The sequence below is a fragment of the Cynocephalus volans genome, chromosome 8 (assembly GCF_027409185.1).
Source record: "Cynocephalus volans isolate mCynVol1 chromosome 8, mCynVol1.pri, whole genome shotgun sequence".
Taxonomy (NCBI): domain Eukaryota; kingdom Metazoa; phylum Chordata; class Mammalia; order Dermoptera; family Cynocephalidae; genus Cynocephalus; species Cynocephalus volans.
Window position 1 is genome coordinate 136223318 of NC_084467.1, and position 27604 is coordinate 136250921.

The 27604-nt window shown below is 33.4% G+C and overlaps 1 protein-coding gene across 3 annotated transcripts in view; it reads right to left on the reverse strand.

Annotated features, from left to right (window-relative positions):
• Positions 1 to 27604, reverse strand: part of ACBD6 (acyl-CoA binding domain containing 6) — a 206424-nt gene that overhangs the window by 85919 nt on the left and 92901 nt on the right. For all 3 annotated transcript variants that reach the window (XM_063104771.1, XM_063104770.1, XM_063104772.1), the window contains 2 exons: positions 20731 to 20836; positions 9466 to 9555 (listed from right to left, as the gene is read on the reverse strand). In XM_063104771.1, the coding sequence (XP_062960841.1) occupies positions 9466 to 9555; positions 20731 to 20836 (196 nt within the window). The remainder of the gene's footprint in view (positions 1 to 9465; positions 9556 to 20730; positions 20837 to 27604) is intronic.

Below are 27604 nucleotides of genomic sequence, written 5' to 3' on the forward strand. Positions count from 1 at the left end.
TAAGATGACACTACTCCCCAAATTATCTACAGATCTGATGCAATCCTTATCAAAATCCCAGCTGACTTTATTTTTTTGTTTGTTTTTGCCAAAATGAGCAAACTGATCCCAAATTCATATGAAAATTCAAGGGACCCATAATAGTCAAAACAACCTTGAAAAAAGTTGGAGGACTCAAACTTCTTAATTTCAAAATTCACTATAAAGCTACAGTAATGAAGACTGTGTGGTACTGGCAGAAGGACAGACATATCAATCAATGGAAAAGAATTGAGAGTCTAGAAATAAATCCTCACATTTGTGGTCAACTGATTTTCAACAAGTGTGTACAACAATTTAATGGGAGGAAGAATAGTCTTTTCAACAAATGGTGGTGAAACAACTGGATAGTCACATGTAGAAGAATGAAATTGGACCCCTACCTCACACTCTACAAAAATCATTAATTAAAAATGAATCAAAGACATATATTTAATTCTTTAATCCACGTTGAGTTGATTTTGGTATATGGCAAGAGGTACAGGTCTAGTTTCATTCTCCTGCATATGAATGTCCAGTTTTCCCAGCATCATTTACTGAAGAGGCAGTCTCTTCCCCAATGTGTAGTCTTGGTGTCTTTGTCAAAGATCAGATGGCTGTAGGTGTATAGGTTGATATCTGGATTCTCTATTCTGTTCCATTGTTTTATGCATATGTTTTTATTCCAGTACCATGCTGTTTGGGTTACTATAGCTTTGTAATATGTTTTAAAGTCAGGGAGTGTTACGCCTCAGGCTTAGAAACACTTCAGGAAGTAGGACTGGGCACAGACTTTATGAATACGACCCCAAAAGCACAGACCACCAAAGGAAAAATAGACAAATGGGATTATATCAAACTAAAAAGCTTCTGCACAGCAAAAGAAACAGTTAACAGAGTGAAAAAACAACCAACAGAGTGGGAGAAAATATTTGCAAAATATACATCTGACAAAGCATTAATATCCAGAACATACAAGGATCTCAAACAACTTAAAAGCAAAAAAAGTAACCCAATTAAAAAGTGGAAAAGTAGCTGAATAGGCATTTCTCAAAGGAAGATATACAAATGGCCAACAGACACATGATAAAAGGCTCAACATCACTCAGCATTCAGGAAATGCAAATCAAAACCACTTTGAGGTACAATCTCACTCTAGTAAAGATGGCTAACATACAAAAGACTGAGAATGATAAATGCTGGTGAGGATGCAGAGAAAAAGGAACCCTCCTACACTGCTCGTGGGACTGCAAAATGGTGCAGCTTGTATGGAAAATGGTATGGAGGTTCCTCAAACAATTACTGATAGATCTACCATATGCCCTAGGTATTCCACTACTGGGTATATACCCAGAGGAATGGAAATCATCATGTTGAAGGGATACCTGTACTCTCATGTTTATTGCAGTGCTATTTACAATAGCCAAGAGTTGGAACCAGCCTAAATGCCCATCATCAGATGAGGGGATAAGGAAAATGTGGTGTATCTACACAGTGGAATCCAACTCTGCTATAAAAAAAATGAAATACTACCATTCACAACAACATGGATGGACTTAGAGAAAATTATATTAAGTGAAATAAGTCAGGCACAGAAAGAGAAACACCACATGTTCCTACTTATTTGTGGGAGCTAATAAAAAAAAGATATACAAACAAATAAATGGGGGGGTGGAGAAGACACAACAATCACAACAATTCCTTGAACTTGTTAAGACAAGTGAAGAGATAAGATGTTGATGGGGGGGAGAGGGAGGGGGAAAAAGGAGGAATTGGTAAAGGGACACGAAAATCAACTACACTGTATATTCATAAATTAAAATAAAATAATAAATAAATAAATAGCTATGTGGCAATGGGAAAAATGAATAAAAAAATAAATGAATGAATCAAAGACCTTAATGTAATAGATAACACTATAAAACTCTTAGAAGACAAAGCCTCAAACATTATGATCTTTGATCAGACAACAGTTTCTTAGAAATGATACCAAAAGCACAAACACAAAACAAAAAATAGATAAACTAGACTCCATCAAAATTAGAAACTTTCATGTTTCAAAGGACAGTATCATGCAAGTGAAGACAATCCACTAAATGAAAGAATATTTGCAAATCATATATCTGAAAAGGGACTTGTATCCAGAATATATAAACAGCTCTTACAATGCAATAATAAGGAGACAAATATCCCAATCTCAAAAATGGGCACAGGATCCAATAGAAATTTCCCCAATGAATATATACAAACAGCCAATAAGTACATGAAAAGATGCTCAACATCATTAACCATCAAACAAACAAAAAATCAAAACCACAATGACATACTACTTCACAAACATTAGGATCGCTATAATCAAAAGACAGATGATAATAAGTGTTGACAAGGATGTAGAAAAATCAGAACGCTCATCCATTGCTGGTAGGAATGTAAAATGGTGCAGTCTCTTTGAAAAACAAAGGTAGCATCTCAAAAGGTTAAACATAGAGTTACCATATGACCCTGTAATTGTACTCCTAGATATATACCCAAGAAGAATGAAAACTTATGTATATATATCCATGTTCAAGAAAGTTCACAGATGCTTTACTCATAATAGCAAAAGCTGAAGAAAAAAATAAAGAAAAATAAATGTCCATCAACAGGAGAATGAATAAGTGGTATATATACACAATGGAATGTTATGCAGCAGTAAAAATAAAGGAATAACAGATATATGTAACAACATAAATGACTCTCACAAATGTTATGCTGAGCATAATAAGCCTGATCCAAATGATATATACTATGATTCCAAATATTTGAATTTCAAGAAGAGTTAGAACTAATCAGTAGTGATAGTCAGAAAAATAGTTAGCTAAGGGTGAGGTTAGAAGGATGAATATTAAGTTACAAAAGTAGCTTAAAGGAACAAATCTAGGAGTTATGGAAATGTGCTAATCTGATATAGGTGGTAGTTACACAGGTGTAGACATATACGTGTAAAAATGCACTGAGCTGTATTCTTAAGATTATGTACTATATGCACTTCACTGAATTATTTTATACCTCAATAATTTTAAATAATGAAGAAAACATTTTATGTAAAATATTATACCAAATAGCTTTAAAATATGTTATATTCATGCAAGTAGAGAAAATAAAGACAAGAATGAAATATATTCAAATTTTACAATGAAGAGGTTAAGAGCTTGGGCTTTGAAGTCAGAATGACATTTTCAAACATAGTCTTTGTCACTTACTCTCTCTATGACTTCTCTGAACTCCTGTTTCTTCATCAGTAAAATACAGATAGTAATACACTTACATTATGGGATTGATGCAATGACTAAAACAGGAAATGCACATAAAATGCTTGGCACATGGTAAACACTAAAAAACTGTTTTATATCCTACTCCCTCCCTGCACATACATACCATGCAATTTGGTATGTATGTTTTTAAAGATGGTTTTATTTACTGCATTATACTTTTATCGTGTTCTTAAAAATCTTTTACAAGACACAGATAGTCACCAAGGTATTCACTAAGAGGGCACATTGCACTGTGCTATTCTACAAACCATTAGCTTATGTAATTTATAAATCATAAAGTCCTTAAACATTTCCACACCACTCAAACATTTTTTTGAACTGTGTAACCCCTAGTACACAGTGTAGACACCTATAACACAGATGCTCCTACTCCTCCCCTGCATCCCACTTATTTTCTTAATGTTACTTTACAACAAATCTGAGAAAACCTACCAACAAATCTTCAGCACTCAAATACCCTTAATGTGCCTTGGGAGTAATTTTAATCCTTCTTCAGGGCTTGAAAAATCAACGTTACACGAGAAATCAGAGAGAGAGAGAGAGGGAGACAGAGACAGAGGAGACAGAGAGTGAGCGTGTGTGTGTTTTAAAGCTATATCCCAATCCCAATGTGGTATGAACCTAATTTCCAGAGCTGAACTAAAAATCAATACTAATCCATGGAAAAGACAAAACTGTGCCCATAATACTGCCAGATAACAAATGAAATCTATAAAGGAACTTTCTTAGAAATAAAATTACAAGTTTCAACTCCATCACAGTCACAGAATGTAGAAATCGCAGTGCAATAAAAGAATGTATGAGATATAGTGAAGGATAAAAATGACAGGATAACACGAAGTAGACTCTGACATATCTGTAATTACTATTTCATTTCAGACTAATGGTAAAAATTGGTCTTCAGGTAGTTGATATTAGCCTGTCTGTGCTGGGTTAGTACCAATATCTGTGGCCAAGCAAATGCTTCTAATAAAATTGATTTTCCTTTCTGGCAACCAATAGGCCAGTCAATAATAACGTTGTTTAAGAATGACTGAGGCATGAGGAAGATGAACCTTTCTTCCCATTTATTATGTTTGTATTGTCTATATTTGAAAAGAGTTTTCAATAACAAAACCAAAGAAGAAATTACGAAGGGAAAGCTATTCTGAAAGCTAATCTCCAGAAGCCCTCTGACTTGAAGCATGTTAGCAACTCAGACTGACAAAGCCAAAAGCACCCCATAAAATGAACTTAAGTAGTAGGTTTAATTGTCAATAACAAAGGAAAACCAGGCAACATAAAATGCTCATGTGAATACAAAGGGGGCAAGGAACACATTGTTCCAGGCACATAGTCCTAATCAATTCATCCTAAAAACTTACATGGAACTGTTACTTTGCCTTAAAGCTGGTGTACAGTAAAGAGTATTCTATAAAGCCACTTAAGGCAGTTTTTAGACTGATTGTCTTAAACTATCCAAACAAATAGAATACAAGAAATCCACAAGGCAAAAACCTCAGGTAATACCTACTTGGAGACATTTACCTCTAAAATACCCCCAATTTAAACCAAATAAAAGATATAAATGTAATAACAGTTGTTTTAACTTAGTGGTGGTGATGGTTAGGGGAGGTGGGAGCTGGAAAGATGATTTCAAAGTTTACACAGATAAATAAACAAGCAAAAATAGTAGAAAATATTCTGAATGAGTAGTGAAAGAATCTGACCTGCCAGATATTAAAAGATATTTTGAATCTATAATACTTAAAACAGCATAGCACAACTACATGAACAGAAAAACAGCAATGGAACGGAAGAACAAGCCCAGAAGTAGACTGAAATACATAGAAGAATTGAGAATATGATAAAGAAGACACTTCAAATTGCTAAAGATACCAATTATTCAATAAACATTATTGGAACAATTGGCTAGTTATCTGGACAAAAATAAAGTTGGCACCAACTGAACAAAAATAAAATTCCTACTATATACTACATATGACATAAAGTAATTCCCGATGGATCAAAGAAATCATGACATGAAAGTATTAGAAGAAAACACAGGGAAAAGTGCTAACAATTACATCACAGAAATGTGCCAATTTTCCTTAACGTATAAAAATTTCCTATAAATTAAGGAGAAAAATACCATCAATCCAGTGAGAAACTGGGCAAAAGACAGAAACAGATTGTTCACAGGAAATGAAATATAAATAGTTCTTAAATATATGAAAAGATGCTCAGTATCACTCTTAACAAGAAAAATACAAATTAAAAATATGATACACCATTCCTCATCCATCAAACAGGCAGAGAGCAAAAACCGTTATGACAAACTATTTTGGAAAGGGTGGAGAAACAAGAATTCTCTCATACATTGCTAGTGGGGAAGTATAAATTGTTACAGTCCTTTATATGGTACTATTTAACAAAATTATAATACATCTCTATAAAAGAATATTATGCTGCCATTAAAAAGAATAAGGCAAAACTATATGTACTGATATAGAACAACCTTAAATAAACAAAGCAAGTTATAGAACAGTGTGTATAGCTTGCTATCATATTGCTATTATATATGCTGGCTTATATGATATATCCTGGAAGGAAATAAATAAAACTGGTAATAGGTACTGCCTCTGGAGAAGAGAACTGGGTGTGGCTGGGAAACAAGATTGGAAGGAAGAGTTTTAAAAAATTAGTCTTTTGTACTTTTTGAGTTTTTTCCCTCTGTGTCAACTTCTTTATGAGCTGATATTACCTCATTCAACATTTAATTACTGAGCACCTACTATATGTCAGATATTACGCTAGGCACTGAGGAGACGACCAAACTCTGGTACCTGTGTATGGTAGTCTTGAGGATACAGACAGGTAAACAGTCAATTATAATTCAAAGTGATTGCACTGTGATAACACTTTGATGAGCTTAAAAACAGGAAGCTATAAGAGATAGTGGGAGTGTCTAATTGGTTAGAGTGAAGGAATGTTTTCTGGAGGAGATGATGTAGAGCTGAGGCCTAGGAGGCAGAACAAAGGGGAGAGAAAACAGTATATATAAAGGCTAAGAAGTGAGCAGTATGTCAGGTTCTTCAGAACAAGTGGAGCTTAGGGTACCAGGGATAGGATATATGCAGGAGTGTGCTAAGAAATAAGTGGAGAGGTAAGCAAGGCCCAGATTATGAAGGGCTTAACAGGACAAATTTAGATTTTATCTTAGAAAAACAGAAATAAACAAGGGAACATTTGTAAATTTGCGTTTTAGAAATCGCTTCTAGATGAAATGTGGGAAATATACTGAAGGATGTCAAGATTAGAAGTAAGGACATAGTTCAGAGCTGCTGAAATAAACTAAGTTTGAACTAGTGTACTGTCAGTGCTGAAACAGACGTAGGTGTATTTGAGAGACTAAGATTATTTAGGAGGCAGAACCTACAGTACTTGAATGGATGTGAAGATGAGAGAAGAATCAGGAATGAGTCCTGGGAAACTGTTTGGATGATGGTACCAATTACAGTAAGTAGGGAGTGGGGAGGGGTGGGCAATAATTGAGAGACGGTAGACTTAGTGTTAGATACTGTGAGTTTGAAGTGTCTGAGGGACACTGAAGAAGAGATATATGTGTCTAGAACTGCTGGTTGAGATCTGGGTTGGTGACAAAGATTTCTTCTATTTTTTCTGTGAAATAGGAGATATTCTGGAAATAAGAAAGACCAGAAGAACTGCTAGTCAAACTTAATGATGGATACAATGATTTATGGTAACATCATGGTTGTGTGAATCTTTTTTTCTAGCTTTGTCCAAAACTCAGGTATACGTGTGTAGAAAGCAGATAACTGGATTAATCAGAATTAGAGTTTTGCCAGGTGGCCACAACAGTTGAAAAACAGGGAATGGGAATGAGGATAATAGCATGAGAGTGAATAAAACTGAGCTGAAATGGGAGAAGGTAAATCAGTCAAGGGACAGGGTATACCCTCAAAGTCAAAGAAGAGATTTAGAGTGGAATGAACTGGAGGTGTGCTTAGAACTGAAAATTTCAGACTTGATAAAAAGAACCAGGGTGAGCACATGAGACCTGGGGGACTGGAGTGGATTGGATATACATAGAAACAAATACTGTGTAAAGAAAAAGTATTTTATATCTAATATATTAAATTAAAAAGCAAACTCCTGGAAGAAGACAAGGATGCCCACTTTTACTACTTATGTTCAACATAATATTGGAAGACCTAACCAGAGCAATTAGGCAAGAAAACAAAGTAAATGGCACCTAAGTCAATCATTGGAATGATTATTAACAAAAATACAGAAAATAAGTGTTGGCAAGGATGTGGAGAAATTGGAATATTTGTGTATTGTTGGTGTGAACATAAAGTAGTGCAGCTGTTGTAGGGAACAGCATGGCAATTGCTAAAAAAATTAAATACAGAATTACCATATGATCTAGCGATTCCACTTCTGGGTATATACTCAAAAAAAGGTGAAAGCAAACACCTGAACAGACATTTGTACACCCGTGCTCATAGCATTAGTATTCATAATAGCGAAAAGATGAAAGCAAACCAAGTGTCTATCAATGAATTTCTGAATAAACAAAATGTGGTAAATATGTACAATAGAATATTATTCAGCTTTAAAAGGGAAAGAAATTCTGACGCATACTATAACATGTATAAATCTTGAAGACATTATGCTAAGTGATTTAAGCCATCCAAAAAGGGACAAATATTATATGATTCCACCTATACTGGGTACCTAGAGTAATCCAATTCACAGAGACAGAAAGCAGGACGGTGGCTGACAGGGGCTGGTGGCAAGAGGAATGGGGAGGGAAGTGTTGAATGGGGACAGAGTTTCAGCTGGGGAAGACGAAAACGTCTTAGAGCTGGATGGTGGTGATGGGTGCCCACAATGTGAATGTATTTAATGCCACAGAACTGTATACTTAAAAATGGTTAAAATGCTAAATTTTTATGTTATGTGTATTTTGCTACAATAATAAAAAGAGAAAGAAAACACGGGGGTGGATCTTAATGACTTTGAATTTGGCAATGGTTTCTAAGATATAACACCATAAACACAAGAAAAAAAAAAAGGAAAACAAATTGATAAATTGAATTTCATCAAAATTAAAAACTGTGTATCAAAGGACACTATCAAGAAAGTGGAGAGAAAACCCGAAAAGGGAGGAAATATTTGCAAATCATATATCTGATAAGAGTCTAGTATTCAGAATATGTAAAGAACTATTACAGCTCAACAGCAAAAAGATAACTCACTCTAAAAATGGGCAAAAGACTTAAACAGACAATTCTCCCAAGAAGATATACAGTCAACAAGTACATGAAAAGACATTCAACATCATTAATTATGAGGGAATGCAACTCAAACTATACCAAGATGAGATAACACTTCACACCTAACTAGGATGGCTATTTAATTTTAAAAAGGGGAAACAATAGGTATTGGGGAGCATTTAATGAAATTGGAAGCATTGTACATTGCTGGCAGGAATGTAAAATGGTGTAGCTCCTATGGAAAATAGTTTGGAGGTTCCTCAAAAAGTTAAACATTGAATCATGGTGTGACCCATCAATTTCACTCCTAGGTATATAACCAAAAGAACTGAAAACAAGTGTTCAAACAAAAAACATGTACACGAATGTTTGTAATAGCATTATTTACGACTGCTAAAAAGTGGAAACCAAATTATCCATCAACTGACAAACAGATAAACAAAATGTGGGATATCTACACAATTCAGCCTTAAAAATGAGTGAAGTACTGTTACATGCTACAACATGGATACACCCTGCTGCTAGGTGAAAGAAGCCAGACACAAAGGATCACATAATTTATAATTCCATTTACACGAAATATCCAGAACAGGAAAATCCATGAAAACAAAAAGCAGATTGCCAAGGTCTGAGACAAGGGGGAAATAGGGAGTGAGAGCTTAATGGATATAGGGTTTCCTTTTGGGGTGATGACAATGTTATGGAACTGTATAGTAGTAATTGTGGCACAACATTCTGAAATATACTAAATGCCAGTGAACTGTACACTTTTAAATGGTTAATCTGGTAGATTTCATGTTATGTGACTCTTATGTGAATTTTTAAAAAAGTTCCTTCTTTATTACTCTTACCTGACAGTTAATGTCAACTCCATACTGTAGCAAGACTGTGACTAGCTCCTTATGTCCTCGATCACAAGCCCAATGGAGTAGAGCTCTGCCCTAAAAACAAAGAAAAAGATAAATGAATGTTAATCCAGTTGTTCAGTTGTGGGGTAATATAAAAGATATAATGTTTTCAGAAAGACAAAGAGATATGCAAAATTGTAGGTTAATTATTCTAAAAATGATTAACATAAAAATGCACTATGGGAAAAGCAATAGACAATCAATTGGGAACCCTGAGTTCTACTTCTGGATCCATTACTTACTAACCCAGTGATTTCTTTCACCCTAATCGGTTTCCTCACCTACAGAGTGGAGATAATAATAGTAATTACAACAATAATATCGATAATATTTATTGAATAAATAAGCTACAAGGAAAGGCTTTGTAAATTTTAAAGTACTTTATAAATATAAAAGATAATTTTCTTAAATTATTATGTTCATTTCCTCTGGTGAAATAAATCTTATGACTTAAAAAATGAGTATTTAAACCTAGGAAGAAATCATAATCTAAATACACTATATCTAAATTTCCTCAGTTATTCCTTAAAAAGTTATGAATATTTAACCAGCTTGAAAATAAACATTTCCCCTTAATATTGCAAATTTATACTCTGACATATCTTAAAAACACTAGTACAATCTACTAGTGTCTATAATTCAGTTGACTGTGAAAGCCACCAGTAAAAAAGAATAAAGGATTAACTATTAGAAGACAAGGTACTAACTATGAAATATTAATTTTAACTCTTGTCTATCAAAGACTGTTACTATTATATGTGTTATTTCTATTCTCTACTGTCAGAAAATCTTGGTCTAGCTAATGAAAGAAGCCTACTTGTTCCAAAGAATAAACAAAATCCAAACTGCTAAGGGCTTTTCTGAAGAAGTGAGTGATTTATGGCTTAACACTACTTTTTTGAGGGTGGTAACGGTGTTGTCATCTATAAAGAACGGAATGTTTTTCCACATTAAGTTGAAATCCCTGCTTTAAGTCATTTTAGAAAAGATTTAAATAGATATAAGCTGGGACAAGGATGGCTTTAAAGTAAAAGCTCCTTTCAAGAAGGCTTTTCTAAACCTGCCTACACTCTTTTTATTATTCAGACTCTTCATACACCTATTAGTTCAACTAATTAAACAGGATCCATTCTGGAAACAAACACAAAAAAAGAGTATGACAACTTCTTCCCTGCAAATTGTCCTTTTTTTTTTTTTTTTGCTTTCATTTGCTTGATTTATTTTCGTTATCTGTGAATATCTATTTTCCAATAGGCTTACACAAAATCCTCATCGGGGGGAAGCAGAAAATTTAAAAATGTGGGCAAATGATTCACAATTTGTCGTAGTAGCAAAACTATTTTATTTTACATTTTTTGAGTCCACTAAGAGTTTTTTAAAATGGAGACAATTCTAAAAGCCCAGTAAAACACGTGTTGTTGAGTACTAGAGCAGAATTTTTAAATTTCTGTAGTTCTAATGTGTCGTGCTATCACTAGGGCACTAATTAAAAAATCCTCCATATGGACAATTAAGATTTTTTAATGAGACTACTAATGAACAAACACCAATGAATAAAATATTCTATAGTTCAAAGTAACTATTTCACAGCTTTTACATTAAAAGAATTAGATAAAATTTCAGTCTCTATCATGAATTATTTCTAATTTTAAGTGTACTTTTTATGGTTACTAAGTTAAACTATTAACAAGAATTATTACATAGTTAAAATGATGTATGATATACTTACATAGGGCACTTACCAGAACTACAAAATAGTTAAGTAAGAAAACATAATATATATGTTTTCTTACTTAACTATTAAGTAAGTTACCTAATAGTTAAGTAAGAAAACATAATATTAATATATCTAGTACTTTTACCACAAGATATACAGATCATTTCTACTTTTCAACCAGGTTCCTGATTTCTCATTAGGTTCGACCCAATAGGGTTACATCAACTAATGCTAAAATATAAATCCTTAGCTGTTTCAATGGCAAAGCAGACAAGCAACACATTTTACTGCTAATGGGAGTTATATTTTTAATTTCCCATATGTGGTGCCAAAAATTTACTTTAGGAGAAACACCTATGACTGGACCTCGGTAGTGATTTTCACTTTGGATATATTTTCCAGAATGGTGGCACACTGATAGCAATGTTTCAGGAAGGATGGTGTGCTCTCCAACATTTACACTATACTTTTTAACACATTTTTGACCTGCAATGCAATTAATTTTTGTAACACATTATTTTAATGGTACACTAATTAACCTTGAATTAGAATGAATTCTCTGACAATGACTTTCTGTACAAGTGCTGAAGATATCTACACTATGACCACCTAAAGATTAATATTTTATGCAGTATTAAAAAGCTCTAAACAAGAGTAGGATTAATCATACTTGTAAATAAACACAGATAAAACAAATCAGGCTTTTGAATTTTTACCTTCAGGTTGCCCTATATTTAAATTAACAAAGACTAGCATAACAAGGTATCTGAATGTGATATTCTTTACTTCTCCAAATTATGAAACTTCTGTAAACATACTCTAATTTTAGATTACTGTTCAAGTAATAACATAACCAGTAACTAGCAGAGATGCTATCCCTGTAAGTAATTATGACAAAAATCAGGAAATAAACACTTGTGATTTCTTTCTTTTCTCTTTGTCAATCACAAACATATCTAGACAAATGCAATGCGATTATTAAATTATTTTAGGTACAGGATTCCATAATCTCTCCTTCAGAAGGAAAACCATGAACTAGGTGTACATTAAAGCTATATTTGCTTAAAGACTTTACTCAAATTTATAAAATATTTTACCTATTCCTATATATAATTGTTTTATCTTTCTCTATGAGTGATATAATCTCTTACAAATTTTCAAGTTCAATTTATTTTTATTGCTACCACAAAGAGGTGACAATTCTTTGTTTGCTTCCAGTTTTTAAAACCCTCTGGAAAAATTTCCTAGAAGTATTTAGGATTGACGGAGGAGGGCCATTATTAAAAGAAATCTTTGTTAGGCCGACAGAAGACCACAAGCATTGTTTGGACAGCTCTAGATTAATTCTGGAACTCAAATACAATAAAATACAGAGGGGAAAAAAGAGTTCTCATCTATTAACCAAGGGTGCTGATACTGTCCTACCTCAGATAGACGAATGACTCTAAAGTGCTTTAAAAGTGCAAGGTAGCAGCTAACCTATTAAGTGGTATTGCTTTCATACCTTCTGGAAAATACAGAGAGTGGATCTTAATATTTTAAATGCTTTTTTGATATGCTCAGTTATTTGTCCTTAAACCAAGTAGAATTTTTTTTAAAATTAGATTTTTCTCCTAGATATCACAAAATTAAATGAAAAGAGATTCTATTATAACAGGAGTGTTGATACTCTTATGGTATTTTGAGATCAGATACAAAGTATGTATTACATATATACAGGAGATAAAAAACCTTGCAAAGTTGGTATATTTAAATTTGTAAGAGTTACCACCTCGCCATTCTATCAGACATATGGCACAGTACTGTCTAATTAGCAAATGAAATCCTGCAAACAGGTTGACCTGAATTTCTCTCTGCAAAAAATTGGGATTTCAATTTATAATTGTAGTAGAGATTGACTTCAGATGCCAATAACCTGTACTGTCTCCATCTCTTCTATCCTATTCCTACCTTCTATACTTTGCTGTTGCTGCTGTAGCAGCTGGCCACATTGAGAACTCTGCCACCTGCAACCATCAGAAACTATACAATGCCTCCTGATTCCACTTTCCTTTCCATGGTAAAACTTAGGAGTAAGATTGGGAGACAGATCTCAAGATATACCTGGCATGTAAGCCAATGACTCCTTCAGTAATTTATTTAACAGCATTAAAAAGAAAACCACACACCAGTTAGGTGTGATACACAGAAAATCGCAACTATTTGATCTCATTCACTGGCTAAGATCTAGGGTAGGGAGAAATGGTTGCTGTATTGTCAGGGAATTGAAAAGGATTTTAAATACACTACTTTTAAAAACCCATAATGTTAGCGACTTAAGGGTGAAGGAATAAACAAGGGAGATAATATTTCATCCTGTATAAAACAGGTAATAACAGGAACTTACCATGAAAACAGCCCAGATATCCATCATGAGACAATGGTTAAATAAATTGCGGCATAGTCACATGATAGCACATTACTCAGCAATATAAAGTAAAAAGCACTAATCTACAACAATATGGATGGATCACAAAAACATTATGCTGCATGAAAAAAGCCTTACACAGAAGAGTACTTATGTATGATTCTATTTATATAAAGTTCTAGAACAAGCAAAACTAATCTATGGTAGAAGAATATCAGAACAGTGGCTATCTTTTTGGAATTAAGAGAAAGGACTGGCTGGGAAGAAGCATGAGGGAACTTTCTGAGGTGATAGCAATGTTCTATTATCTTGATAGAAGCTTCAGTTACACTGGTATATGCATTTGTCAAAATTAATCAAATGTGCACTTAAGATTTGTGCATTTCATTGTATACCAATGTTATCTTAAAAGAAAAGCTAACTTAATACTAATTCTAGTTAATTATGTGCATGCTGAAGCATCTAGATGGAAGTATAATGTTGTCTATGCAGTCTAAAATGCATAAAAAGAGATTGATGAATAGATAGATATTGATAAAGCAAGTATAGTAAAATATTAGTGTAGAATCTAGGTAGTGAGAATACAAATGTTCATTGTAAAATTACTTCAAATCTGTATGTTTGAAATTTTTCATAATAAATTGTTGAGAAAAAAATCAAACAAAAATTTGTACACCCATGTTCATAGAATTATTATTCACAACAGCCAAAAGGTGAAAGAAAACCAGGTTGTCTATGAATGGATGAATGAATAAACAGAATGTGGTATTTAGATATAATGGAATATTCAGCCTTAAAAGGGGAGGAAATTCTGTTACATGCTACAACCTGTATGGACCTTTGAGACATTATGCTAAGTGAAATAAGCCAGCCAAAAAGGGACAAATATTGTATGATTCCACTTATATTGGGTACCTAGAGTAGTCAAATTCCTAGGAATAGAAAGTAGGATGGTGGGTACAGGGTTTCAGTTGGGAAAGATGAAAAAGTTCTAGAGATGGATGGTGGTATTGGTTACACACAAGTGAATGTATTTAATGCCACAGAACTTTGTACTTAAAAATTGTTAAAAGGGTAAATTTTATGTATATTTTACTGCAATTAAAAAAAAAAGCACAAAAAGTTGCCAAACTCATAAGACTTAAACTACTTTCACCATTTTCTGATTTTGTATTAAATATGAGTTTCTGATGTAAAGTATGACCACAGGCTTGTTTTTTTAAATGGCACTGCCTGCATTAATGCAAATGAGCAAAATTAGTTTGTAATGCATTTCTCAATCATTAGTTGTGAATAAAGTTCCTTCAAATTAATATCTTCATCACCTACATGTCCAAAATAACAGATACTCTAATTTAGAAAGTTATTTAAGAGTATGCATTTTTTTCTTCCTTCCTTTCCCAAATCTTAAAGCATAAATTTAGCCTCAGTATACTGACCTTGCCTCTTAAATCTTCTGCTTCTCTGTTAGGTTAATACTGTCAGTTTTGCCAGAATTTGCAGTAGTTTCTCAAGCCAAACACATGTAAATTGCATTCTGGCATGAGCCACAGGTTTAAAACACAGCAAGAAGGGAAAGTAATGGGAGTCAAGAGAAAGATGACCTATTTCAAAGTATTTGAAAGAATCCATAGACATGGAAAACAGCTAATGATAACAATTATATCTTCAAAAGGATAGAAAAGAAAGAAGCAGCTCAATGAAAGAGGAATTTGGGAGTGCATTAGATAAGAATCTATGGAAAACCAATGAACTGTGTACGATGCTTTTGGTGTGACTGATAATAGATAGCTGCATTAAAATAATGTCATTTATTTTGCTAAAATATTACATTGCTACATTTGTTCTAAGAAATTTAAACTATTGTAAAGATTTAAAATACTATTTAAATATCATCAGTAAGCATTATTGTCTATTACAGATGGCACTGATCTGAGAAATGATGTGTGTGAAAATTATGCAGACATAATTTGTGACTGATGTTTGATAAGAAATATACTGCTTCTATCTCAATGTACTTTACAAATTATTTAAATCATCCTTTCTCCTTAAAAGATATTTTCTTGGAAGAACCATAAATATTTGGTATGTGTGAAGAGCAGTATTAATATGGCTCAAAGACAGAAATTCAATCACCATTTTAAAAAAGACATAGGTTTTAAGATCTTTACTTTTCATGTTCTGTACCTCAATTTCCATGCATTTTGTAAATGGTTAAAAAATATAATAAAAATTGTAATAAAAAAAAATCAGTACATATAATACCATGGTGCTATAAACTTGGAACTTGAAACATCTGATATATAGGTAGTTTCCTGAATAGTAAATATAACTACAAAACTTTTTTCTATTATGTGAAATATAGACAATGTTCTAATTATTGTATCAGTAGGAAAAACCAAGTAATTTTCTCAAATTAGAAGTATATGCCTTACTATATTAGTAGTAATTATAACTTAAATGAACAAAAGATATACATGAGGAACTATACTTATGCATAATAAAACAACTTCATTATGAAATATAAATACATTTTATTTAAAAGGCATTTCAAATATTTGTTCATATACTATGGTAGTTAGATTCAAATATATGCATTTCAGGTAATACAATAGAATGTAATAACATTGTGTTTATTCAATGTGTGGGGATGCAAATATAGCTTATCATTTTATGACTATAATTAAACTTCTTTATGTGCTCATAGCAAATTTAAAGTACAATAAATGTAATTTTTCATCATCAAAGGGCAAGACTAAAATTGGGTCAAACCTGCCGGATGAACATTTTAAATAAAAACATATTCCATCCCCAAAATACTAGGGAGATATCTCAAGTTCAAATATCCGATAAACACAAAAAAGAACTGAATCTCCTTTCAAAACTATAATTGTTATCCAACTTACAATAAGCAAATGTCTTTTTACTGATAAGGGCTTAAAAGCACTTAGTTAGAAACTTAATTTTGAGGTTATATATTTTTAGTCCATCACCAAGGTGTTTCAAACTGTTTTATATGCCTACAGCTTTAAATGTCATGAAGCAGTACCATTTATTTTGTTCAGGATGTTAAGTGTGATTCTGATTTTAAGCTCCCATCTCCCTTAAGTTCTTAAATTAATTCATACAAATTCCTGATTAATAATAAAAAGGCTTGCCATCAGTATTCAAAGCCCAGCCTAAGCTGTCATGGCTGAGAGGGCAGAAATCTGCTTGGAGCAACGAGAGAACCCAACTGAATTCTTGGCGTCTCAGTCTATGAATGTGTAAGCACTTCATCTGTTCATGGAAACGCAATGTTCTGGCAGGCTGGGGGTAAAGGTAGCTGCATGGGTAACAAACTGCAAGAGCTAAAAAGCACAGAACTACTTCAAATTAACTAAATGGTAGAAGCAATCCATTTTGCAAGTGTTCTAGGCACTTATTCCATCCCTACCACTGTTGTCCGTCCAATGATCTTTGCAGAGATCACATGTGGATTTGATTTTTAGTACTATTTTATAAAAGAAATTTTTGCAAATCAGCATAACGTAAACAAGGCCAACTGAAAATTGCTTATCCTTCTCTTTGTTTTGTTTTTTTGCTTATCCTTCTTAAATCCAGTGGTGGGGAGCACACTCTTTCAGACTTGATTTCCACTTAGCAGTTGTATTTGTTCAAGAGAGTAAATGTATGTCTATGAACTTTAGTTCCAGTCTGTAAAATGAGGATAATAGGTACCTTAGAGGACTGTGGTGAAGATAATATGGTAATAAACAAAAGTACTCTGTAAATTGTAATACACACTGTAAAAAGTATTATTTGTTATTTCAAAGATAGAAATATTTATAGGGATCATATAGTAAATGATACTTTGCAGTGAAAAAACTGTGACCTTGAAAAGTTAAGTGGCTTCTTCATTCATTTCTTCATTATATCATTATAACTCTTCATTCATATTATTAAGAGTAATCAAAATAGCTAAAATTTATTTAGTGCTTACTGTGTGTTTGTACTATTTAGGTGCTTTATATATATTAACTCATTAAATCCTTAAAACAATCCTAAGGCAAGTACTATTATTATTCTCATTTTACACATTAGGAAACTGAGGCACAGAGTAAATTTGACAAAAGTTAGTGCTGGCTGGTTAGCTCAGTTGGGTAGAGCTCAGCGTTATAACACCATTCCGGCCAGGCGCCAACAAACAAACAAACAAACAAAACAAATAACAAAAGAAGTGACAAAGCTAGGAAGTGACAATGCTAGGACTTGAATCCATACCATCCAGCTCTTCACCATTACACTACGCAGTTTTTACATATTCATCCATTCAATTATTCATTAATTCATCAAACATTTATTGAACATGTGGCATATGACAAGAACTCTGATAGAAATTTTTCAACAAAGAAAATCTCAAAACATTTACCTTTTTCAGGAAGCTAATGGAGGATATGCTCAATCATAACAGGAAAATAAACAAAAGAGAAATGTATTGGAGGAAATACTCTATCAAAACAGGGAAGTAAACAATAAAAGATGAAGACATAAGGCCTAGAAAGCAGGTTAACGCAGGTGAGAGGGAAAGAGAATTTCCAAGACAGTGATAAAAAATCCTAGGACAACATCTATGCAACAGGCCTAGACAGGAACCAGTCCAGATTAGAGTTGAAGAAGGAAGGAGGATTCCAGAAGAAACAGAAAAATGTGAGATTCATTACCTAATGTGTTTGACTACACTGAGAAGAGTTTCACAGCTCTGTTCAGCAATTTGAGGAAAGAATTAATGACAGAACAGAGAAGACTAAGAAAATGTAAAAACAAAAAACAGAGGCAATTATTAACCTCAAAAAAACCAAAATGTTGTACCATGGTATGTAGATTGTATTATTCATAATTATATAATTACTCATTCCCTTCCTACCGTTGCCTTGCTTGCCTGTAATCAGAGTGTACTTCCTACCACAATGACCTGGGCCTTGGCCTCATGACTTATTTTGTCCAAAGGAATGTGAGCAGATGTATATATGCCACATCCAAGCAAAAGCTTTAAATGTATTTGTGGGTCTGGCTCTGTCTGCTTTTAGTTCTTGCCACACAGTGTCTATTTATTGAGATTGAATCTTAGAATGAGAATGCTCATGAAGTCCAAGATGAACTGAATCCAAACAAGACTAGAACCAAGCAGAGTCTCAACTGGTCCAAAACCCTTTTGAAATATCAAGTAGATAAACACAAAGCAAGAAATAAAGCATGAACATATCAGAATATCTAAATGAGAAAGTTTCACCCACCTGATGAGATGGTGATAAAAGCAAGAAATAAATGTTGTTGGTGTAGGCCACTGAAATTTACGGGTTGTTTGTTGCTGCAGCAAAAGCTGACTGATACACATAGTGAAATCCATAGTTTAGCAATGAACAGTATTTACATAGTCATAATAATTTTTTTTTTTTTTTGTCTTTTTCATGACCAGCACTCAGCCAGTGAGCGCACTGGCCATTCCTATATGGGATCCGAACCCGCGGCGGGAGAGTCGCCGCGCTCCCAGCGCAGCACTCTACCAAGTGCGCCACGGGCTCGGCCCGACATAGTCATAATAATTTAACACTGATTTAATCGAGATTCAATCAGAAAGCTGAAATTAAAAGTTGTGATATAACTATATAAGGAGGGTCAGAGAGAGACAGGGAAAGACAAGTAAAACAGTTACATCCTAATATAACAAAAGGAAATTAATATCTAAAGTTGAAAAATCAAGAGATGCAAATATATTATTTAGAATTGTGTAGGTAAAGTGCAAAAGAACTAAAAGAATTGAAAGTTTTTGCCTCAAGGGAGCTAAAATCGAATGTGGGAAGGATGCAAGTAAGTATTTTGGCTGGCTGCTACAGGGACTGAACCCCAGACTTTAGTGTTATCGGTACCACACTCTAACCAACTGAGCTAACAGGACAGCATATTTGATTTTTAAAAAACAATCTACATGTATCAATTTTATAAAAATCTTAACTCACAAGCACAAAAATAAAAAACAGCAATAAAATCAAGGGAAGTAATCATGCCTGATTTACTAAAAAAAAAAAAAAAAAAAAAAAAAAAGTATTGATTCTAAAAGGAAAAAAAAAAAAAAAAAAAATCCCTAAGTGGAATCAGAAGACTTGGTATTACTTTTTCACAATTTGGCTTCTCCTTTTCTCTAGCCACATCTTTCTTGGCTCTGTTTGCTTTGTTACTTAGTGGAGAACAAGCAGAATTACTGGTCCCCCTTTACTGTAGTATTACAGTTTTACATTTTCAATTCCAGATGCCATTGACAATATATCACAGGGAAGATGTTACCTAAAAGTGAGATAATATTACTAAGGGCTAACGTGTATAGGGAGCTCTCAATTATATATAAATCAATTACTTATCTACTCTACAGATTATCTATGATCACTGTTAGTCTTCTTCCTAACAATTACCACCTTTTGGCTATTTCAATAGTCTTTCATAACATCACCAAAGAATGAGAAAAATAATTAAAAGTGATTTAGAAAATTTTGCTCCTTTGTTACCTGCTATAAGTCAGAAAGTTTAAGCTCAAAATGTGAACAGTTTTATTCACAAAACAAATAAAGAATTAATATATCTTAACAAAATAGTTTACTGTAGGATCCCTTTAAATAGTGGACCAGCATTTAAATTATTAGACTTACCAAAATCCTGACAGTTTTCTAGAAATATACTTACTGAGCAAAAAATAATATACTTATTTAAGGTATAATGAGAGAAGACACTAAAACTATATATGAGATTTTCACATAACCTATAGATCTCACTTATTATGCTAACAGTATCTCCCTTTATCACAAACAAATGGAAGTTGTTTGACTGCTTCAAGTTTCAGCTAGTAACTTCTACAACACGGATAGAAATATGTGGGCTGCAGACACAAAAAGCATCTTAACTGGGTTACACTATCTCATTTAAGTATTCTGATATGCTCTTAACCATGCTGAACTTCGAGTTGTAGTTCACAGGACTATCATTTAGAAAAAGGCATTAGGGCAGAACAACAAAACATAAGAAAATAATTAACAGGGCATTTTTTTTATACCTCTTCATCTTTCATATTCACATCCACATTTTTCGATTTGATGGCTTTGGTTATATGGTCAATGTTGTTTTCCCTGCAGTAATCAAATATGTTTTTGTCTTCTTCCCTAATTAGAGTAAAAAAAAAAAAAAAGATGTTTGTCTTACTAGGTAATATGAAACATATAAATATTTTTAAGGCAAACTTTTTGCTACTGACACAGACATTAATGGAATCTGTTTTTATAAACAAAATTTACATAAACAGTAAGGGATTTTCAATGGATATATAAATCTTCAGAAAGACAAATTCTTAGCAACTATAATCATAGGAAACAGTTTCACCTACTTTAACAAGTTACAGTAGTATACCAATACAAAATTTTCAAGTAGATTTTCTCAGTGCTCTTTCTTTCCCAAGTTATTTTTACACATTGATAGGCACATACTTCCTCTGACTCAGAATTTTCAATTATAGCATTGCATGCACAAATATGACAGTTTTTGGTACCTCATTTACTATAGTAGGTACAGAGGAATCAAAAGATCAGATCAATGCTTACTACTTGCTTTACAGGATAACAGAATAAATTGTTAACCAAGTTTAAAAATATATATACACAAAAGCAATATTCTTAAAGGAAAGATAATTAGAAAAAAGAGGACATTACAAAATTCTTAAATCCTTTATGAGATAGCAGAATAAAGGACAGAGAACAAAAGCTGGGGTGCACACTATGCACCAAATACTATTCTAAATATATGGCATGTGCTAATTCATTTAATCTTTAATCCAACAACCCACTTTACAGATGAAGAAAACAGGTAAGGAGAGGCTACACAATCTGCCAAATCGAACTACATTTATCAAAGACAGAACAAGAGCTAGAACTTACTCAGATCAACTGGTTTTGTATATAGCTCATTTTTCTATTATATCATGCTACCTCTTGACTAGTCAGCTGTAGTCTATTCCAGAATCTAAAGCAGAAGTTCTTAACATGAGGTCTATGAGCTCTTTAAAACAATATACAGCATTATATTTGCAATGCATGTGCATTTTTCTGGGAGTTATATGTGAGGGGGGAGAAAGGAGGAAACAGCTTCAATCAGATTCTGAAAAGGACCGGTGACTTCCAAAAGGATCAATAGTTTGTAATATTAACAATGAAACCCTCCTATATATGGACTGAATTTTACGGACAGATAGAAAAGAATGCATTTTGAATTCCAAAAATTAAACCACTATGTTTTATAACCTGTAAGGCCATTGCATGCATTCATCAGAAATCAAAACACCTGGCCATAGGAGTCCTTCTACTTTAATAGTCAATTTAAACATCTTAGGTAGTATAAAAAGTTATTTCCAGTGATAGCTAATTGTCTTAAGACACATTACTTTGGTATCAACCATCTAAAGCTGTCCTTAAGCATCTGATATATTTTATTGAGCACCTACTACATGCAAAGCACTGGGCAAGATTCTGTTGAAAACAGATATAAGGCTAAGCAAGAAAGTTTGCCTTCAACACACAAACAGTATAGTTGGGGTGATAAAATCAATACATCATTAACATAGGTAGAACTTGTTCTTTAAAAAGGACTATAAAAGAACAGAGGACAAACAGCCTCTTCAAGCTGGAGAAAATTAGGTAGTTTTACACAATAAATCATGTTTAATATAAATATATGATCACTTGAAAACACCCTGTTTTGCAGAGAAGAAAATGCTTTTCCATATCACTTACTCTGTAAAGAAAACAGGGAGTCAAAGGCCAAAACCCCAGAAAGGAGTTTAATTTTTATTTATTTTTATAAAGATGACCAGTAAGGGGATCTTAACCTTTGACTTGGTGTTGTCAGCAACATGCTCTCTCAAGTGAGCTAACCAGCCATCTCTATATAGGGATCTGAACCCAAGGCCTTGGTGTTATCAGCACCACACTTTCCCAAGTGAGCCACAGGCCGGCCCCAGTTTAATTTCTAAAATTAGGGTTGGGTATAATACTTTAGCTATATTTAACTACTATCAAAAAACAGTCTTTCTATGAGAGAGTACATTCAGAGTTCCAACTTGGAAATAATAAGGAACTATTTTCCTCATATCATAGCTGGTAACAGAGACCCTTCTAATTCAAGAAGCAGCAACCTGAACCATGAAAGAAAGGACTGTGTCATTTTAAGTCATAAGAAAAAGTACACTACGCACCCATTGTTTTGAATTTTAAAATAATGCTGAGTTGGTGGTGGGACACAGAAAGGAAAGTAGGAAGATCCTTGGGATGTGGGTTACCCATACCCAGGAATATGTAAGGGTTATTTATAAATAAGACAATCTTTTGATCGGTCTCTCTTCCTGAACCCAATTTTCATGTGTGCATGTATACCCATGCCACAAGCAGTAAAAGAGTAAACATAGTACAAACATTTAAATTTTTATTTTGCTTCATATACTTTCAATGTATTTCTTAGATGCACCATCTAAATCACTTATTTTGTTTTAGTACAAGGATACTTCAAAAAGTTTGTAGAAAAATAGAATTGAAAGATAATACAAATATTTCCACAAACTTTTTGAAGTACTATCATGTGTGAATTTTTTGGAGGGCAGAGGCATTTGTTCATCTAAATACCTGTTTATCATACGTAGTTTACCATCACACAGAGGTATTCATAAAATACTTCAAGTTAGGGTACACAACTTAATTAAATTAAATTAAATATCAAAAAGAAAAGTTCAATAAAATCACCACAAATGTGCTACCATGCTGAGTGACTAATATAAAAAAAAAATTTAAGTGATAACACTTGGGCTTAGTTGTTAAATATAGATATCCACCCTCACACCAAATTTGACTATGTAACTAGCCAGCAACGAAGCTGTCTTCATACAATGTCACCACCTAGTGACCAAAGTGGAGAAATATCTGGAGCAACATCTTTCCACACCTTTCTTACCCCTAACAAAATATGTACAATGTACAAATCAAATTCTCTTTCTCCCCCTACATTTACCTTTTAAGAGATCAACACAGTCTTCCCTAGGCAATATTCTCCTCTATATCCATACTACCTTAAATGAAATAACATGTGGAAATGAATCCAACAATTATGAAATATAGCAGAGCCTTAATAAATTTTAGTATCCTTCCACACCTTCTCACTTTATCTTCTTTTCTCGTACGATTTTTACTCAGTTATCTTTCTCCCTTTCTTTATGGAATGTGAATCTGAAAATGATCGTGTTCATTCTCTACGGATGCGTATGAATTATTTTCATGATTCTAACCTCCAGGATGTCCCACGTCATCCCTAGTACAAGACAGAGAGTCTCTCTTTAGATTACTCCAAATTTTCTGAAATTGAGAGAAAATACATTTATATACCTGAAGGAAAAATCACTGGCTTTCTTTGAAATTCTTTGGTAACAGGACACACCCTTTTGGTAAAGAGGGATGGTGTTTAAGTATGGCTATGTTTCATTCAATCACAGGAAGAATAGATCCTTACCCATTCCTAAAAATGTTCACAGACTGCATTTTCCTATCAAAAGAATATTTTAAATAATCAAGTTTCATGGCAAGCCACATACACTCCATTTAACTACTATTTCATCTACTTCATAGAATTAAAAAACACATTTATGGGACTAGATCAGAAATCTATTTACAGATACATTCAGCAAAGATTTCAATTCAATTTATATATTTATCAAGTACCTAAAAATTAGATATAAAATGTAGTATTCCAGTAAAGAGACAATGAACACGTATTTACTGAATTAATGAAAACTCAAAAAAAAATAAGCCAATATCTACAAAGATACAAATGCCATTAGTTCCTTAAATTAAGGAATGTATATCTGTGCGCTCTGGGGTACACAAATATCTTTAAAGGGATTTGCAGGTATGGATAGTTTTAAGTGAATCAAATTCCAGCTCTTCAACTTCTAAATAAACACATTCTTTCCTAAACTGATCTATCTGAAAAGGCTTCTCCTCTGATAAATATTTCATTACCATTCCCGTTTTCCACATTCCCTCTGCTCACTCTCTTCCCAGTTTACAAAAGAAAGACACACACCTCTCTCCTTACTATGGTATACTTCTAGCAAGGATAACCAAAAGATTTTACTAAGATTTAGCAAATGACTATTAATTAAACGTGTTACTCTTCTGCTTAAAAGTATTCTCTTTAATATACTAGGAATGGTTTGGGAAAAGCAACCCTATATTGTACTGTCCCAAGATATAAAATCCTCTATGGCACCAAATAAAGGGACAATTTTGGTGAGAAATTTGTCTTGGAAAGCCTCTTGTAACTGAGTTTAGAGAATGGAAGAGAAGAATAATAAAGAGAGACCCTGTGTACCCTCTCCCCAGTTTCCCTCAATGATGACATGTTCATTTATGTTAAAAAATGGATTATCATTACACTATTTAGATTTCACTGGACACATCTAAAATAGTAATCTGTTTATTTTAAAAATTGCATTATTTACAAAATGCCAGAAATTATATCATTTGCAATTATTTAAACATTTAATGAAAAATTTTAAATGTTTTCTTAAAAATATAACATTTTTTATATTTATATTAAGAAGGAACACAGTCTTCCAAAATTCTCTTAGGGACTACAGAAAGATTTTTTGAGTACCATTGCTCTAATCCAATATTCTATAAAGTAGAGACCGAAAGCAAGGAGTGAGCTATTCAAACAAGGATGATCAAAGAAGTCATTAGAATAGTTGACATTACAGCCTAGTCTCCAAGGATAAACTGATAAATAATCCTAACTTGGTTATTGAAGAATTCAGAAGAATAGAAAGAAAAAGCATGAACAATAAGAGGTGTTCAGGGGAACTGCAAGCAATTGGTTATGGTCGGATGCTGGGAAATAATGTTTGAGGGATAAGCAGGACAACAGATCACAACGAGCCTTGACACACTGCTTATAGTGTAAGTAACAAGTTAGTTGGGAAACAAAACAGTTATCTACCCTCCAAAACCTGGATTAAAGGAATGTAAGACTGCCCTCTTACACACACTAAATAAATACCCGAGAGGGTGAAAGAATGTCTCCTAGGTACCTAAACAGCTTCTTGATTCAGACACTAACATTAACGCAGCTTAAAAAAACAAAAACAAAACAAAAAGACAACTTATCATCAGTAGGAGGAATGGTCAACAATGAACCACAGGGGAACAAAAGTCAGTGAGGCCAATTTTGGACAATGAACAAAAGAAACAAACTGAGGCAAAAAAGTATTTTGAGATACTTCTCTGGAGGGGGACAGTTTGTAGAATAGGTCTTATTAGAACCTTGGCTAGGGTGCCAGAGGGCCTCAGCCATGCCCCCTGAAGTCCACATCCAGCCAAGCCACAACTGAGATCCCCTGCCAGAATAAGGGGGGGTGCCACAGGCCTCGAACACATCCCTCCTGCCTCTTCCTCCCAACGTATTCCCCCTTCCCCTTCCCTTCTATCCAAGGCTCTGCTAAATCTTAGAATGTAAAAAAATGATAAATAAATAAATTAAAATAAACAGATAAATAATGGACCCTGGCATCTCAAACAAACAAACAAACAAACAAACAAATAAATAAATAAGAACCTTGGCTAAAGATATTCTCAAAATGATTCACCTTCCCTGGCTCTATTTTCATGTTCCCAAATGATCATATGACTATCTGTCCTTCTGGGCTCCCCAGTACTCAGAAGGGGTAAACCCAGCACTTCAATCACGACAAAGATTTGTCTCTTTGGTAAATAAATAAGAATTTTAGTTTTCACCTCAGTTTCAGATTAATTTTATTATTGCTACTGTTTCTCTAAGGGTCTGCTCATCTATGGGTCTTTTTTCTAGATCTCTGAGGTTAAAGAATGGACCCTATCCTACAGTAAATTCACCAAAGAAGCCATTCTGTGAAGTTCCTTGGGGGCCACTCAATTTAGAGTGAAAGCCTGCATTGCTCGCTCTTCCAAAATTCAGTCATATCTTTGTAGAAATTTAAGTTCCTAATTTATCTGTTGGAAGCATGGCCAGAAGTAGTCAATCTGAAAGGTAAAGGATTGTTATTCTGCCCAAATATAATGTTAGAAAATAATGCTCTCATCTCACTGATCTCAATTGACTATAATTTTCAACATTCTACGGTGTGTGCCAAATATAAAATCCAAAGCCTAATGTTGATTCTTTTTAATATAACCTTTTACATATATATAATCTTCAGCATATATATATATAGTATTTATATAATCTTCAATATGCTGAAACTATCAACAGTTTAGAAGCTGAGATAAAATGTCTACACAGTAAAGATCCTCTGTATTTTAAAAAATGGTATGTTTTATTTTACAAATATAAAACAATTATACAGGCTTATTTTAATTTTACTTGCAGGTGCATCTCACCCTCAAAGAAAAAATCTGTTTCTACGCAAGGTTTTTAGCTTAGCTGGCTTAAGACTTACCTGGGAGGAGCAAAATAGGTAAAGTCAACTCATAAATCAAGGATCGGAACAGTCATGGCTGTCATGTTTAGTGCATTAAAAATCCCCACTTCTAATTAATATCTAATTAAAATTTTAGATGTTAATTTAACCTGGTAGAACATTGTTTTTGATTCTCATTCTTACCAAAGATCATAAATGAGAGTCTAGAGTGTGATCCTCAGTTAAAATCTTGCAAATAGTACCTCCTTTCTGAAATAGCTTGGTCATAAGCCCTGGAAGAGGCAAAACACTGCTTGGGTAGTAACCACGCTCAAGAGGTCTAACATTCAGATCAAAGAACTTAAGAAATAGCCTTGAAGCCAAAAAACTATAAAAAGAGACAAAGAAGGCCACTATATAATGATAAAGGGACCTATCTAGCAAGAAGACATAATGATCATAA